General features: G+C 40.6%; 1 protein-coding gene across 1 annotated transcript; it reads left to right on the top strand.

The window, feature by feature from the left end:
• Positions 1-635: 635 nt before the first annotated feature.
• On the top strand, positions 636-15,705 carry prkacbb (protein kinase, cAMP-dependent, catalytic, beta b). Its single transcript, XM_014191051.3, has 10 exons — positions 636-961; positions 7,230-7,291; positions 7,567-7,695; positions 9,484-9,582; positions 9,849-9,931; positions 11,155-11,281; positions 12,520-12,615; positions 12,826-12,948; positions 13,214-13,378; positions 14,102-15,705. The coding sequence occupies exons 1-10, from the start codon at positions 916-918 to the stop codon at positions 14,225-14,227; spliced, it is 1,056 nt and encodes a 351-aa protein (XP_014046526.1). The 5' UTR covers positions 636-915; the 3' UTR covers positions 14,228-15,705.
• Positions 15,706-18,194: the final 2,489 nt, after the last annotated feature.

Here is an 18,194-nt window from a genome sequence, read left to right as displayed (position 1 = left end):
TCCCAAAAGAGTGGAGGCTATTATTAAGGGGGGACCAATTCTATAATATTGCTCATGATTTTGGAATGAGATGTTCGACGAGTAGGTGTCCACATACTTATGCCCATGTATTGTAGTTACCACAGCTATTTAGCTAAAGGGTTAGCTGTATTAGATCATACTGTAGCGGTCCTTGCTATATGAGCCACGTAACCAAAGATAATTTAATCATTTTGAAAAGTTACAATTCCCACCAAGTGGGTTAACCCGTATTATTAGAGCAATGTTGAAAGTGATGTTGAAGGCAGACCGGGGTACTGCAGTCTGCCATTAGCAACTTAATTATCGTTATAACGTCTTCTGTGTGAGATGTCTTTTATAATCAGTTCACTGGTGTATTTTTGTATTTACACGAGGATTGACCAAGAAGATTGAGAATGCCATTTTTACATTCACTATAATGGGGGATCCTGTTTTCTGCAAACAATGCCTGCAGTACCACGGTCGGCCTTGAATTTCTGTGGCTTCAGTGAGAGGGGGCAGTCGTTCTCCCCTGGACCAACTCACAAGCCTCTAACTAAAAGCCTTTAGTAAAGGCGGAAGCAGATTGAGTGCGATATCCCATCTCTTCACATAGAAGGTCTTTGACCAAGCAATCAACAGTGAACGCTTGGGGGGAGAAGTGTGAGAGCAGTGACCGCTAGCTGCATGTCAGCGAGATAGAGAAGAGCCAGGAAGGGGAATATCTAAAGAAGGGGGGTGGTGAACAGGGATTTGGGCTCCTTCTTTCATATTTGGCTGTAACGTTATCAATTAAATTTCTCTATATAGTTCCAAATTAACGATTTTGCCTACAAGGGGAACACCACTCAACAACAGCTGTAGCTAGCTACCACCATCTCCCGCAGTCTGAGCGATCGCCGTGTCTTCCATACGATGGGAAACGCTGCTACCGCCAAGAAAGGCAACGAGCTGGAGAGCGGTGAGTTGGGGCGGTCGTGGAGCATTATCTTTACTAGCTAAAGTTAGCTAACTACCCAGTTAGTAAGCTAACATTAGCACATTCGATTTTTTTCTATGGACAACATCGGGAGGGCGCACACGCAAATGTATCGCTGATGTTGTAAACATTTACATGAATTACACCCTCGCCCCTATATTTTGCTATCGACGGTAATTTATAGTAATTGGTTTGTGAATTAATCCCAGCTAGATCACTAGCTACAGTACAAGGGATGTGTAACTAAATAGTTACAACCTGATCCAGAGGCCTACCTAGCTACTGACATTAGCTAGCGGGTTGTTTTAGCACTTTCGCTATGATGTTGTCTACCTAGCTAACGTCAGTGAGAGCTAGCTGTATATCAGCGTTAGTGAGCCACCACCAGGCCCGTGAGACATCACCAAGCCAGAGTAACGTTCAATGCCAGCTACAGTACTGTAGCATAGCCAGCCAAAGGCTTGACTATCTGACGTGTGTTAGTCCCATAGCCTATGAGGCCTGTTGTTTTGATATTGCGTTTGCAGATTAGAGTTGTTTTGGCTAGCTAATTTTGTAATCTTACAAGTGTGATAGATCATTAGCAACCAGAAGTACACTCCACTCCTAAACTATTTACAAATGTCATGTTAGATTAACCACAATAATGCTAAGTAGTTTAATAAGTATGGGGTTTCAATTATCAGTGCCTCCACATCTCAGTCTTGAGGCGCTGTATATATATATACAGCTTTCCCTCTACAGTACTCTCTAGCGCTCCTCTAAACAGTGACCAAATATGGTGAAGAAATGACAAATGCCCACTTGCCATTCATAAAACCAGGCCCGTAATACAACCTTCCCAAGTGATTTATCTCACAAGTCATTTTGGTTTAGAGTCTGTTTAATCTTAGTGATGTGCAGTTCTACATGCACACGCCACACACACACACACACACAGCACAGTTTGTCATTGACTGGAACAGCTTGTCACCAGACCTTCGTAAGAGGATAAGGGGAATTACAAGCTTTGACGCAACTAGCCCTGGGACTATTCATTTGCAGTGGTACACTTTGACATATGTATGCTGATAATCAATGCACTCACTGCATGACTTGATACATTTGAAATGTTTCCCCATGAAGTCCTATACAGTCAGGAATTTTGAGGCGTTGGTTTGTGTTCAGATCTGAATGTGTGTGAACTGCTTGCAAACTAATCTTACGCAAGTTAGTCTGGGAAATGCCACTGACTTGTGAGTTTGGATATATGCTGTTCCATCTACTTCACTTTTGATAAATGTACAGCCAAATTTGAACATTTATGGTAGGTAGTAATGTATCTAGGTCGTTTAAAAGCTTTGTCACTTTACAATGCTGTTAATCTGTTCATATGACATTTACTGAAGTGTTGGAAGAGACCAGGCAGAGGCACAGGAACCTGGTCAGCCACAGCTATCTTTCCAGTTTCAGGAAGCAAGCGGTGTTCTTTGATCTGATCAGTGCAACCAAAAGCCTGTGCTGTGCTGTCTGTTTTCCTGTCTGTTTTGACATAACATGAGCCCCAGTCTCTCAACCTTCTGGTGTTAAACCTGTCTAAGCCACAGTGCCCTCAACTGCTGCTGCTGCTACAGATTTGTCTGCCCTATTGCTGTTTACAGGGCCGGCAACCTGGTTCCTGATAATAGCCCATGTGTGTGTTGCACTAACCTCCTCACCAACTCCGACTCGTTGTCTTGGCTTGGCTCTTGGGAGATGTAAAAACACTCCCAGTTTGACAGGGAGGGAAAGAGGTAGGGAGGTAGGCTAATTCTGACACTGAATTCTGAGCCTTGTTTCACTGTTCCACGTCACAACCTTCCATGTTGTTAAACATGTTAGGCACATTTAAAAAAAAATGGAAAATCTTGCATTAACCAACCATGTTCTAAAAATATGAACTTAGTGGTGCTCATCTCTAAAAACTGTACTGTACTGAGGTGTACAATACTGGACACCTAGCTTATGTCTTTTAAACGGGATCACATTCAGTAAAGTGAACAATAACCAGCTCTGATTATGTAAACATTTACATTAGCTAGGTGGTCATACAGTGCATTCAGAAAGTATTGAGACCCCTTGGCTTTTTCCACATTTTGTTACGTTACAGCCTTATTCTAAAATGTATTAAATAAATAAAAAATCCTCAATCTACACACACTACCCCATAATGACAAAGCGAAAAGGTTTTGTAGAATTATTTTCAAATATTACAAATAAAAAAACATACCTTATTTACATAGGTATTCAGACCCATTGCTATGAGACTTGAAATTGAGCTCAGGTGCATCCAGTTTCCATTGGTCATCCTTGAGATGTTTCTACAACTTGATTGGAGTCCACCTGTGGAAAATTCAATTGATTGGACATTATTTGTCTATATAAGGTCCCACAGTTGACAGTGAATGTCAGAGCAAAAACCAAGCCATGAGGTCGAAGGAATTGTCCGTAGAGCTCCGAGACAGGATTATGTTGAGCCACAGATCTAGGGAATGGTACCAAAAGTTTTTCAGCGGGAAGTGACTGGGAGACGAGTCAGGATCGAGGGAATGATGTACAGAGAGATTCTTGATGAAAACATTCTCCAGAGCGCTCAGGACCTCATACTGGGGGGCAAAGACCCTAAGCACACAGACAAGACAACTCAGGGGTTGCTTTGGGACAAGTCTCTGGAGAGACCTGAAAATAGCTGTGCAGCAACGCTCCCCATCCAACCTGACAGAGCTTGAGAGGATCTGCAGAGAAGAATGGGAGAAACTCCCCAAATACAGGTGTGCCAAGCTTATAGCATCATACCCAAGAAGACTTGAGGCTGTAACTGTTGCCAAAGGTGTTTCAACAATGTACTGATTAAAGGGTCTGAATACACTATATAAATGTGTTTATTAAAACAAACAAAAAATCATATACAGTATAGTCTACCAGGGTAATGTGGGATTTTTAGTGGTTCAACACACTGTAGCCTATATAAAAAGAACTGCACAATTATTGAAGCCTTTTTCTGTTTGCTACATCTTTGTATTTGTACAGAATTTGCCATTCTAGTCATGTCTGTTGTAACTTTCTTATCCACTGGAGTCATTAACAAACATTCTAATTAGTCGTCTTGTGTTTTTCTTTGTCAAACTGAATTCCAGAAGAAGAATGACAACTCTTTCTCTCTGTCTCTAATAGAGGTCGACCGATTTATGATTTTTCAACGCCGATACCGATTTATTGGAGGACCAAAAAAACGATACCGATTAATCGGCCAATTTATTATATATTTTTTGTTGTTGTTGTAATAATGACAATTACAACAATATTGAATGAACACTTATTTTAACTTAATATAATACAACAATAAAATCAATTTAGCCTCAAATAAATAATGAAACATGTTCAATTTGGTTTAAATAATGCAAAAACAAAGTGTTGGAGAAGAAAGTAAAAGTGCAATATGTGCCATGTAAAAAAGCTAACGTTTAAGTTCCTTGCTCAGAACATGAGAACATATGAAAGCTGGTGGTTCCTTTTAACATGAGTTTTCAATATTCCCAGGTAAGAAGCTGTAGTTATTATAGGAATTATAGACTATTTCTCTCTATACGATTTGTATTTCATATACCTTTGACTATTGGATGTTCTTATAGGCACTTTAGTATTGCCAGTGTAACAGTATAGCTTCCTTCCCTCTCCTCGCTCCTACCTGGGCTCGAACCAGGAACACATCGACAACAGCCACCCTCGAAGCGGCGTTACCCATGCAGAGCAAGGGGAACAACTACTCCAAGTCTCAGAGCGAGTGACGTTTGAAACGCTATTAGCGCGCACCCCGCTAACTAGCTAGCCATTTCACATCTGTTACACCAGCCTAATCTTGGGAGTTGATAGGCTTGAAGTCATAAACAGCGCAATGCTTGAAGCATTGCGAAGAGCTGCTGGCAAAACGCACGAAAGTGCTGTTTGAATGAATGCTTACGAGCCTGCTGGTGCCTACCATCGCTCAGTCAGACTGCTCTATCAAATCATAGACTTAATTATAACATAATAACACACAGAAATACAAGCCTAAGGTCATTAATATGGTCGAATCCGGAAACTATCATCTCAAAAACAAAACGTTTATTCTTTCAGTGAAATACGGAACCATTCCGTATTTTATCTAACGGGTGGCATCCATAATTCTAAATATTCCTGTTACATTGCACAACCTTCAATGTTATGTCATAATTACGTAAAATTCTGGCAAATTAGTTCGCAACAAGCCAGGAGGCCCAAACTGTTGCATATACCCTGACTCTGCGTGCAATGAACGCAAGAGAAGTGACACAATTTCACCTGGTTAATATTGCCTGCTAAACTGGATTTCTTTTAGCTAAATATGCAGGTTTAAAAATCAATAATTCTGTGTATTGATTTTAAGAAAGGCATTGATGTTTATGGTTAGGTACAGTCGTGCAACGATTGTGCTTTTTTCGCAAATGCGCTTTTGTTAAATCTTCCCCGATTTGGCTTAGTTGGCTGTCTTTGTTAGGAAGAAATAATCTTCACACAGTTCGCAACGAGCCAGGCTGCCCAAACTGCTGCATATACCCTGACTCTGTTGCAAGAGAAGTGACACAATTTTCCTAGTTTAAAGAAATTCATGTTAGCAGGCAATATTAACTAAATATGCAGGTTTCAAAATATATACTTGTGTATTGATTTTAAGAAAGGCATTGATGTTTATGGTTAGGTACACGTTGGAGCAACGACAGTCCTTTTTCGCGAATGAGCACCGCATCGATTATATGCAACGCAGGACAGGCTAGATAAACTAGTAATATCATCAACCATGTGTAGTTAACTAGTGATTATGATTGATTAATTGTTTTTTATAAGAAGTTTAATGCTAGCTAGCAACTTACCGTGGCTCCTTACTGCATTCGCGTAACAAGCAGGCTCCTCGTGGAGTGCAATGTGAAGCAGGTGGTTAGAGCGTTCGACTAGTTAACCGTAAGGTTGCAAGATTGAATCCCCTAGCTGACAAGGTAAAAATCTGTTGTTCTGCCCCTGAACAAGGCAGTTAACCCACCGTTCCTAGGCCGTCATTGAACATAAGAATGTGTTCATAACTGACTTGCCTAGTTAAATAAAGGTGTTAAAAAAAAATAGTCGGCCAAATCGGTGTCCAAAAATACCGATGTCCGATTGTTATGAAAACTTGAAATCGGCCCTAATTAATCGGCCATTCCGATTAATCGGTCGACCTCTAGTCTCTAATACTGTCTTTTTCTTTCCTTCGTTGTCATCTTCTATTGTTCTTCACTGCATATGGTCCATGTTTGTTGATCTGATATACTTGTTAGATTTATGCACTCTCTCTCTCTCTCTCTCTCTGTCTCTTTCTTCCACATCATCCCTTCCACATTGTTCCTGCAAATCCTTGGGTGATCTATAGAGACTTTTGGTATGCCCATTCTTCCACTAGATTCCCAAAATGACAGAAGTCCGAAACCTTGCACACATTGATTCTATTGTAAATGAACCCAAGCTTGGCTTGTAGTAGTGGTTCAGTATATGCTTCGATCTAGGTTCTGTCAAAACCATTACCTCAACCTCTGTTTTTGTCATCTGCATTCTGTCATTCTGGATATCTCCTGTCTGCTGTGTTTTTCCATGTGTTTTGGTTTGTTCTTGCTTGTCAAAAACAATTCTGTATATAATACGCTGAGTGTTAAAGCCTTCCCGTGAACAGTATTGGGCCCTAATGCACAGTCAGTGCAGAAAGAAAGTGATGCACAAGAGTTCTGCATGCTTCGAGAGAGCCCAGCCTCTTCACCTGTCTTAGTGAATTCTTACATCCCCCTATCTATTTAAAAAAAGAGAAATGGAGCTCTTGGCATCACTTCTTACTTAGACTGCCGGTCTTGGTTGGTGTGTTTTTTTGTATCACTACAAACAAACGTTTTGATGTTGTTGTCCCCCCCCCTTCTCCGTACATGTATTTTGTGGATGTAAAATGCAGATAGGAGTTCGGTTAGTTAGACCTTAGCAGTCTTCGTCTCCATTGAATTAAATTTCATACTGATTTTGTTACAATTGATACCGTGTCACTGTTCTACAATTTCCACATAAGATTTCCTTTGTACTTTGTTGCCCACTCCATGCAAATCAAATCCCAAGTCAATAAATAGGAATGAATCATGCGTTGACAGACAATTCCTTCCTGTTAGCTAATTGTGCCTGTGTATATCTTTCTTCCATACAGTGAAAGAGTTCCTAGCCAAAGCCAAAGAAGACTTCTTACGGAAATGGGAATGTCCACCACAGGTGAGATGTTTTCAATGCTCTTTAAGGTTGGAGCCACAAATCCAGGGTTTGGGGACTCTTTCTCGTTTATTCTTTCTGTGATTCCTCACATCCTATCTCTTTGCCTTCTTCTAAAACGAATTGGGGAGAAGGTCCAAAGTCCTTCACCAATGTGTATAGAAAAGGAGACGTGGATGTGGGGAATATCTAAGTTGAACTGAGTAAAAGCCTGGGACTGCTGCTGTGGTATATCCATTAGGTAATCCACACCCTGTGTTTTGTGTGACCCATTCTAGAGCACGACGGGCCTAGATGACTTTGACAGGCTAAAGACCCTCGGTACAGGCTCGTTTGGAAGAGTCATGCTGGTCAAACATAAAGGAACAGAGCAGTTCTTCGCCATGAAAATACTGGACAAGCAAAAGGTTGGTGCCCAGTGGAAAACAGCTGGCCTTTTCAAGGACGGGTAACCCATGTATGAGCTGACAAGGCAATGTATCGCCTTGCTATGGGAAGAGGATGAAGAGATGCTATTTTAGGGCATCAAACGGGGCAACAAGTGCAAAGCCTTGGTCAAGTGGGTATCACTCTAGGCAGAAAGCACATGCATGCCTCCCCACTGAAGACCTGGGTTCAACCCTGATTTCCCCCCCCCCCCCCCCCCCCCCCCCACCTATGTCTACCTCCTTACTCTCATCCCAGCTGTTTGTACCCGTCTAAATGAAGTATCAAAAATACAGTAAAGATAGTGTGCAATTCCACTCTCCAATAAAATAATATCAAACAAAAAATGGGACAAGAATTAATTAAAACACTGTAGATCAGTCGTATTCAAACTTTTCCAGCGGGAACCCATTTTTTTCACCAGAATTTCTCGCAACCCCATCCCAAATCTAATGACACAACCTTAAAAATCGGTACATTTCGATTTTTACATCAACAAATACCTTTTAATTCATTACATTTATCTCTTATCAAAACTAAAAGAAAACAAATAGAATTTTATTGAGTAAATTTATTTTTTTATTATCTTTCTCAAATGTATGTTGTGACTTGTTCCATACAATAACATGTACTCAAATATTTGTAATTTTTTATTGGGCAACGCCACTGCAAGGTTGCGACCCCAACTTTGAATACCACTGCTGTAGATGTTATCTGGTGGCATAACATAAGTATGATTGTGTAATGTTAGTACCAGCCGGCAGTAATGTCTTCCAGTGGTTCCTCCCATCACATGCACGGATATGATCTGACCTGTTAGTGTCTGGATTATAATACCATAGTCTCTTTCCAACCTCTCCCTCAATGTGAGCAAGACAAAGGAGCTGATCGTGGACTACAGGTAAATGAGGGCTGACAGGCCCACATTGACGGGGCTGTAGTGGAGCGGGTCGAGAGTTTCAAGCTCCTTGGTGTCTACATCACCCACAAACTATCCTGGTCCAAACATACCAAGACAGTCGTGAAGAGGGCATGACAACACCTTTTCCCCCTCAGGGATTTGGCATGGGTCCCCAGATCAAAGTTCTACGGCTGCACCATCGAGAGCATCCTGACCGGTTGCATCACCGCCTGGTATGGCAACTGGTCGGCATCCGACCGTATGGCGCTACAGAGGGTATTGCGTATGGCCCTGTACATCACTAGGGCCAAGCTTCCTGCCATCCAGGACCTATATACTAGGCGGTGTCAGAGGAAGGGCCAAAAAATGGTCAGCCCCCCCCCCCCCCCCCTTTTGTTTTTACACTGCTGCTACTCGCTGTTTATATATGCATAGTCACTTTACCCCTATGTACATGTACAAATTACCTCGACTAACCTGTACCCCCACACATTGACTCGCTACCGGTACCCCCTGTATATAGCCTCGTTATTGTATCTTATTTTTTTTATTTAGTAAATATTTTCATAACTCAATTTTTTGAACTGCATTGTTGGTTAAGGGCTTGTAAGTAAGCATTTCACGGTAAGGTCTACAGCTGTTGTATTTGGCGCGTGTGACAAAAATGTGATTACTGGAATGCAATCTAAAAGCTGTCCTAGCCACGCAAGCCTCCTGATCTCGCGGGCTAACATAAATGGTCTGGTAATTACAAGACTAAAGCCCTACCCCCCCAAAAAAACCTCTACAACTTTGTCATGCCATCATTAAACTGTAATTAAATTGTCGGTCAAGACTGTTGTCTGATGATCACTTCTTTGTCTGGTAGGTGGTGAAACTCAAGCAAATAGAACACACGCTAAATGAGAAGAGAATATTGCAGGCCGTGTCATTTCCCTTCCTCGTCAGACTTGATTATGCCTTCAAGGTACAGTTCAGTTTTTTTCCCTTCTGCATACAGTGTTTTTAATCTGGCCATTGAGATCAGAGGCTATGAATCAAGCGTCTCAAACTAGGAGTGCTGATTTTAGGGCTCATTTTTCCTTTTTGATCATAATGAATTTGATTTAAATGGCCACGGGGGGCGGGGGGCTTATCCCAGCACTATGAGACGCTTAATACATATGGCCTCTTTATTATTCAGTTACCTCAGGGTCTGACTGGATTTGTTTATGTCTGTCTGTCCCTCCACAGGACAACTCCAATTTGTACATGGTGATGGAGTATGTTCCAGGAGGAGAGATGTTCTCACATCTAAGACGAATCGGAAGGTTCAGGTGAGTGTCCGTCTGAACGTTCTGCTCATCAATACAGTATCTGGTTGATTATAAGTTGTTTATAGATTTTCCATTTGTTGATTGAAAATTGTTTTGGGAAACATTTATTTTTACCTACATTCATCTATGTAATTTTTGGGGACAGTGAATTTAAAACATTTTGGCTTTGTTCTCCAGAATTAGATTTCAGATCAGAAGTTCTATATGAGGGTATTTTCTATATGAGGGTATTTTCATACATATGTTTTACCATTTAGAAATGAATGCACTTTATGTATCTAGTCCCCCCATTTTGAAGGTTGTTGGAAGTATTTAGAAAATTCAGTAATAAAAGTTGAGTATTTGGTCCCATATTCCTAGCACGCAATGACTACATCACGCTTGTGAATCAACAAAGTTGTTGGATGCGTTTTCAGTTTGTTTTGGTTGTGTTTCAGATTATTTTGTGCCCAATAGAAATTAATTCTAAATAATGTGTTATTTTGGAGTTACGTTTATTGTAAATAAGGCTGTAAAGTAATGATTATCCGTAATCATGGTAGCATCCACATTATTGTAGAAGTGTTCAGAAACATATTCTATTCTTATTTACAATTAAAATGACTCCAAAATGAGAAAGGGAAAGGGGATACCAGTTGTACAACTGAATGTATTCAACATAAATGTGTCTTCCGCATTTAACCCAACTCCTCTGAGTCAGAGAGGTGCCGGGGGCTTGCCTTAACCGATATCCACGTCATCGGTGCCCAGTTGTTTTTCGGGGTTAACTGCCTTGCTCAGGGGCAGATGTCGGCTCAGGGATTCGATCCAGCAATCTTTTGGTTACCGACCCAACGCTCCTACCCACCAGGCTACCTACCACACGACATAATCCTGCAAATGCATCCAACAAGTTTGTAGAGTCACAACCTTGACGTCGTCATTGCATGCTGGGAATATGGGACCAAATAGTAAACTTTTGTACTTTTTTTGTTGTTGTAACTTTTGTACCAACAGAATACACTACAACAGAAATCCAAATACTTATGACGCCTTCAAATGGGGGGGACTAGATAAAGTGCATTAAATGTTTTCGCTTCACTGTCCAAATAAATACAGAGGGGAGTGTGTTTGTTTATTTTAAATTCAGTGCTCATATAGCTGGTAGTTAATTACAACTCCGATTACATTTTTGCGCTTACTACATGATCAGTTAAACAGATTCTCCTCCCTTTCCTTCACAGTGAACCGCACGCACGGTTTTACGCGGCCCAGATAGTACTGACGTTTGAGTACCTCCATTCACTAGACCTTATCTACAGAGATCTGAAGCCTGAGAACCTTCTAATCGATCAGCATGGCTACATCCAGGTATGCGTGACCAGTGCTTCAAGTGGATCATTTTCATTGTACAGCACCAGGGTTCTTATTTTAGAGCCAATGTTGCATAAGGGATGCCGGTAGGCCTACTGACAGGGATGCAAACCCGTCGCTTTTCGGCGATATTCACCGTTTTGATCTCAAAATGGGCCATCCAAGTGAATCGTGTAGATACGAAGAGAAAAAGGGGAAGGGGTCTGTGTCTCATATTGAAATCATTGACTGAGCACAGGAAGTTAAAGGTATTGAACTCGTAATTCCTGAAAATAATGCATTAGTGATATGCATTTCCTGCAACTTTCTGAAGAAGTAAAACTTGTGTGTGTGTTGTGTAGCCAGTTAGCATGCTGAAACATTTCTGAAGGCTTTCCAAAAAAAACTTCCAAATTAAATATTGTCTGCAAAGTAGGCTTACCTGGCTGGTAGAATGATATCATGATAAATTTGTACCAATCAGGTTCACATGAAACACCGCTACAGAAACACTGCTACTAGCCAAACACAATAGGCTCTTGCTGATGCACAATTGAATTAAAAGGCAACTACTCTCCCACATAGATGAATACATTTCTTGACCTCAAATGTGGTCTCCTGATGTGTTTTTAAGCATGGTTGTGGACTTAGAACATAACATTTTGTTGGTTTTTCTGAAAATTCTGAAACCTGGAAAAGCTAAACCAAGAACAGAATTTGGCAAAAAAATAAAACTGATTTTTAGAGTGCCCTATGTATTGCTGTCTGGGGAGGCAGATTATCATTATCTGTCATGATAAACCTTAAACCAGACCAAAGAGCCCAACTCCCCCCTACCCCAGGACACAATTTTCTCTGTCTATTGTGGTTTGTAAAGTTAGGAGTGTTGCGATTATTCAAATGTGTATTTATTACTTGTTATTCTCTGAAAATAAGCCAATTTTCTTGCTCCTCGCACAGATTGTTCATGTATACAAGTGAATTTTTGTGTTACCATTTTGGGCCCTCACCAGTTTGCATCCTTGTTCTCAAACAGAACATTTGAGGTGCCAGTACTGTGTACCGGTGAGCACCGGCCCAACTGGAGCACTGTGTGTGACACATCACTGCCTATGGCGTATACTGCAATGTCAAATCAAATGGATTTCTAAAGCCCTTCTTACATCAGCTGATATCTCAAAGTGCTTTGCAGAAATGATGGGTTATGTTTTCTCTGCTATGATGCTTTACCGACTGTACGTGTTCTTGGTGGTCAGGTGACAGACTTTGGATTTGCCAAGAGGGTAAAAGGCAGAACCTGGACGTTGTGTGGAACTCCAGAGTACCTGGCGCCCGAGATCATCCTCAGCAAGGTGAGAGTCCTGTCTGTCTCTCTCTCTCTCACACACACACACACACACACACACACACACACACACACACACACACACACACACACACACACACACACACACAGTGCATTAAATTACTACATTTGAAGACATGGAATATTAGTTTGTTGCCATGAATTTAGATTACAGATATGTGTCTGTGAACTACATTTGTCATTGTGCTGTGTGTAGGGCTACAACAAAGCAGTGGACTGGTGGGCCCTGGGGGTCCTTATATATGAGATGGCTGCTGGATACCCTCCCTTCTTTGCTGACCAGCCTATTCAGATCTATGAGAAGATTGTGTCTGGAAAGGTATGGACAAGTCCATTTTTACATTAAGCATGTCTGAAATGGCCTACCTATTTAACCTCAGGTTTTAACACATTTTGAACACCTGTCATGTTCTCATGGAGTAAGTTTAAACTCAGTAGGAGGTTTTAGCTGCCCAATGAATGCTTGGCTTGCTTTTGGCTTAGCCTCTTCTGTCTTTAATCACTTACTATACAGGTACAACTAGGAGCAAATTTACATTTCTCAATACATGACCATTTAGACAAACCTCGGTGTCCCCCTGTAGGTCCGCTTCCCATCCCACTTTAGCTCTGACCTGAAGGACCTGCTGAGGAACCTGCTGCAGGTGGACCTGACCAAACGCTACGGCAACCTGAAGAACGGCGTCAACGACATCAAAGGACACAAGTGGTTCGCTACAACGGACTGGATTGCCATCTACGAGAGGAAGGTACATACAAGGCTGTGTTGGAGGATGAGGACAATCAATGCGAAGTTGAATTGCTTTTTATAGCATCTAACTTTTATGAAACACATTGGCCAAATTCTTGCCAACTAATTACTAAAACGACATACTGTGTATTAATCATACTACATACTATTTCAGCAACAAATATCAACATACTACTCAGCCATACTGAGAAGGCATAATCTACATGCACAATCTCTCTTGTCACACGCCATTCGTACATTTTTGCAGAGCATGTCCCCTATTCTGATTAGCTGTTGTCAAACAGACGTGGGTCTGAAAATACTTATTCTCTTCCTCAATAGTGTGCAGCGAATTCTAAATGAAAAGCCAAAATGAGTATGACATCCTGGGATTTAAAGTATGCTACATTTTTAAATTTCACGTACTATAAAACGTTCTATTTTCACATCGCCAAAAATCCTAACACAAGTACGGGTATTCAGACAAGGCCTCTGTATTTTATTAGTGTCCAGTAGCACTTTCTTGAGTATTGTGATCTTACAACAATAGTCTTTATATGGTGTCATAATGTTTTCTATTTGACTTACTAGAATGACTTCATAATGCATTTTGCTGAAAGGAGGTATTACCTAGGCATCTGAAAATTCTTGCAGTATTAGAATCTCATTGAAGTACTGGCTTGGTCTCCTCTAATCCACACTCTAACTCCGCTCCTGGTTGTCCTGCTCTCTGTGTTGTCAGGTGGAAGCCCCGTTCATACCAAAGTGTCGAGGCGCTGGAGACACGAGCAACTTCGACGACTACGAGGAGGAGGAGATCCGCGTTTCCGTAACGGAAAAATGCGCAAAGGAGTTTTCCGAGTTTTAGGACGTGCACACGTGGATATATCAGGGCTAAAACACACATGAAAAATAAGGGGATCTTTGCACTCTTCTAAAGACTTGGGGTTGGAGCAGAGACCATTGTTCAACTATTACTACGTAGTTCCTTCATTCCACAAGGCTGAATGAGGTCGCCATGATCCTTGGGTGCCAATGATAACACCTTCACTGTCACACATACCTGCGTATTAAAGCAGACACGCCACTTTTTTTTTTTTTTTATCCCCTCTCCCCACTCTGTTTTTGAACTTTGAAGCAGTTGTTGTCTTGGATGTTGTGCTCCCCTTTACAGATGTGATATTTTTCGATTTAGGAGAAAAACCAGAGAGGGTAACTATATGAGGCCAATTTCATGTAAGTCCACGCAGTGTAACTTCAAACCGACTCGTCTGTGGCAGTATCACACATGGTTGTGCGGTTTTGTAGGGCAGTGCCTCCAGTCGTCAACCGTTTCGATTTTATGGTCTGTTACAAATCTGATGCTTTTCAATAGAAAATGATTCTCACCTTCTACTAGGACAATGTTTTGGCCAGCTTTCAGAAATAGTATTTGTCCTTTGTGTATATTTTTTTGTCACTAAGTAAGACACATTAAACACCATTGAGTGCTAAGAGCATGACCAAAATACAACTAATTGGGTGACAGAGGAAGAGAGGTCCCTTCCTTTCTTTGCCTTTGTCAGTAGACCCCTTTAGACCAATTCCAACGGCCCCACAAAGCGTCCATTCTCTGGCCCATTGGTATTCTAGCCCTGCAACAGGGAAGTCATTGCAGGGAATGGCGAACCCAAATACAAACAGAAAATAACACAAGTTGTCAGAGAAATTCTAGAATTTGTTGAATTTGTAATCTCTCCTTTATATTTAACATTTTAATACATGGATTAAAACTGAAGGTTTTTTGGTCCCTAAGATTTCAGGTCCGCTAATAAAAAAGGACACTTTTAAATGAATTTGTGGAGCTGCGGAGCTCCTGATGCGTTAAAGTGAAATCAAGTCCTTTTGAGGTGCGCTCTTTAAATTGATCAGTTCAGTGTGTATAGTGTTGTGGCTTTTGCCTCAACATTGTTAGTAAAACCAGTACACACTTCATAACAATATATTGATGCTAAGCAGTCTTGCAAGCTTCTCAAAAGGGATCGCAAAACACAATTTTTTTCCCCCCCATGTTTTTCCCTATTGCTGTTCTTGATTTCCCTCCTTTCCTTGTTTGTTTCATTCTTATGACAGAATGTAGTGTTGCAACTTATAGGTATGCATAGTTTGAAATGCTTGATTAAGGTACATTAGTTTTTTTCTCACAGACATACACTGGCAAAAAAACAAACAAGACTGCTCCTTGACCTTTGTATCACATATAATCCAGTCATTGTTCAGCTCATTACATAAGTATATGCATTGTTTCATATGTTTTTATTTATACACATTAGAGATGCTAATACATTTTATTTTTTAAAGTGTCAACGTTTGGAAAGTTTTTTTTTGTAATCTTGTGGTGTAAATACCGGCATACTGCTCTAGGAGTGTTCATGTGTGGGCCTTATATTTGTCAAACTATATAAAGCAGGATATCATCCAAGAGAGAGACCAGGCTTCATCACACATCATGACTGAAATGTTCATGTACTTGTTCACTTTTTTTTTATCACTTTCGCGTATGTCATAGGTTTTGTTTGGCATGTCCACTTCTCTCAGTTAAATCATTTTCATAATTTCCCAGTCGAATGAGATGGCTTTGGCATTACAATGAGTTTGGCTATAAATTAAGTAATTCGGGAAATTCCATCAACATTTTATTTTATTGTATACGATTCACAAGTGATTACATTTCCTGAAGAAAATGTGTTTTCCTTAGCTGTCTTAAAATATTTGTATGGTAATGGGAGATGTGTTAAATGTGGAATCAAAGCTCTTTAGAAGCTGAAGCGGTTCAATATAGTAAGAATAGGTCTGATTTACTAGTAGACTGCTATATATGAAAAAATGGCAGTTTGCCTCCAAAATGAAATGTGCCTGAAACTCGTCAGGGATGTGCTATCCTACTCCTGACACCAGTGTAGTTTAATTAGGAGTTACCCTGAACAGACCTTAAACCCTCTTCCCTGTGAATGTCATTCCAAAACCATTATGCCAAAAGTCTTAAATGGGTGGTTCACTTTTATTTTGTACCAAATCTATGTTTTTATGTAAATGGTATAAGTGTCCAGACATTTTTTTCCTTTAGATTTCACTTGCTTTTGTGAAACCAACAGACTTCCTCATTGCTCCTTCTGCTTCAGTATGGGGCCCACTAGCCCTCCATGACTCTCAGTTCTATTACATTAGTCAGTTTATTGAACAAAGGCGTCTTCTGTACGGGGGAATTTAATTAAGAGCCTCGACGCTCAGTCTGAACATTAACACGCATCGCTTGCGGTACATTTTTGTAAGCATAATACTTATCTTTCATATCAGCGAGGGGGAAAAAATAATTGATACACCTTTTTATAGGGTTAGTGTCCCCACACGGCCATATCCATGTTACAGCGCCTGTTTACGGATGACAGAAGGACCGCCTGTGCTAATTATCTATCTAGCATGTCCCGAACACCTGTATGTAACGCAAGAAAGGCCGCCAGAAACGTGTTGTCACGGAGGAAAAATACTGTCTGCTGCAACTGTGATAAAGCCGGGTAAAACAGTGTACAGTAAGTGTGTATTTCGCGTTTGTAAAATTAGTTTGATGTGATATGAAAGTAAAAGGCTTTACGTTTCTAGAACCGCATTGCAATTGAGAATCTATTCACGTTTAGATGGAGTATTTGGCTGCCATAGCCAGTCTACTTCTGGAAAGAAGGTCCTTGTTGGACCTTAAGTATTAACGAACGGTAGGCTCCTTAAAACCTTTTTACTGCGGTGGGCTAAATCAGGGTCACAGTGTTTCTTGGTCTTAAACAAATCTTCTTTGAAACAAAACTATATACGTCACACACATGGTTATGGGCTTAAAAATTGAGACACTGGTACCATATCAGATAGAGTTCAAATGTACTCCAATTTGAGTTTGCATCCAAATGTTACACTTTATATACAGCACATACGAATTATAACACACAATTTTCTGTAAAAAAAAAAAAATTTGTACATGATGTTTATTAATTAGGAAAAATAATATTACACCCATGAGGACTGCAGGAAAGGGCTCCAAGTACATATTCGGCTAGAGGGCCATGGATAAACACAAAGGTACACAAAAAAAGGTACTTTTGTAAATAGCAAAGCTCTCTACAGTGATGCAGGTCTTTAGAGGTTGTACACAACCTTATTCCATTTTGTTGGACTCAAGCGATACTTATGAGTGCGAGCTTGTGGTGATAAGACAAATGAGAAAGCACGCGCATGCTCGCAAAAGAGTGAATGGAAAATGGTTACATTTCCATGCAATTTACATCAAACAGAGATTTGGTTAAAAAAAGGTCATCACTACTTTAAATGTCTTGGTAAGGTCGCCACATCGTATTTGGTTTAGTTATATGTTAGTGATGGGAAGTTCGGCTCTTATTACTGACTTGGATCTTTCCGACTCGTTCAGTCAGAAGAACGAATCGTTCGACTCATTTCGTTCATTTGAGTCATTAATACCCAGAGCACGCAGGACCACCTATCAGCGAAAGATGAACAGAAAACTCGAGTCGATGACCATAGGGGGTATATTGGAGCTATCATTTGTGACAAGACTTGTAAACGTGTGCTTTAAACAATGTACATTTGTTGATTGCTAGGCATACAAATAATATTATTTATTGATACATTTGAAACGAGATCTAGTTGTGGCGCAACAAGACTATATTGTGAACAACTCTTGGCGGAATGCATTGCTTGGTGATAAGCACAGTCCCAAATGATTCGTTCTCGAGTTCGAGTAATTTGAGCAGAGGCTGTGTATGTGTTGGTTCTACAAAGAGGCTGTGTCC

This window comes from Salmo salar, chromosome 03 (assembly GCF_965601325.2).
Source record: "Salmo salar chromosome 03, fSalSal1, whole genome shotgun sequence".
NCBI classification, from domain to species: Eukaryota; Metazoa; Chordata; class Actinopteri; order Salmoniformes; family Salmonidae; genus Salmo; species Salmo salar.
Note: the sequence above shows the minus strand (reverse complement) of the source record. Positions and strands in the feature narration are given on the sequence as shown.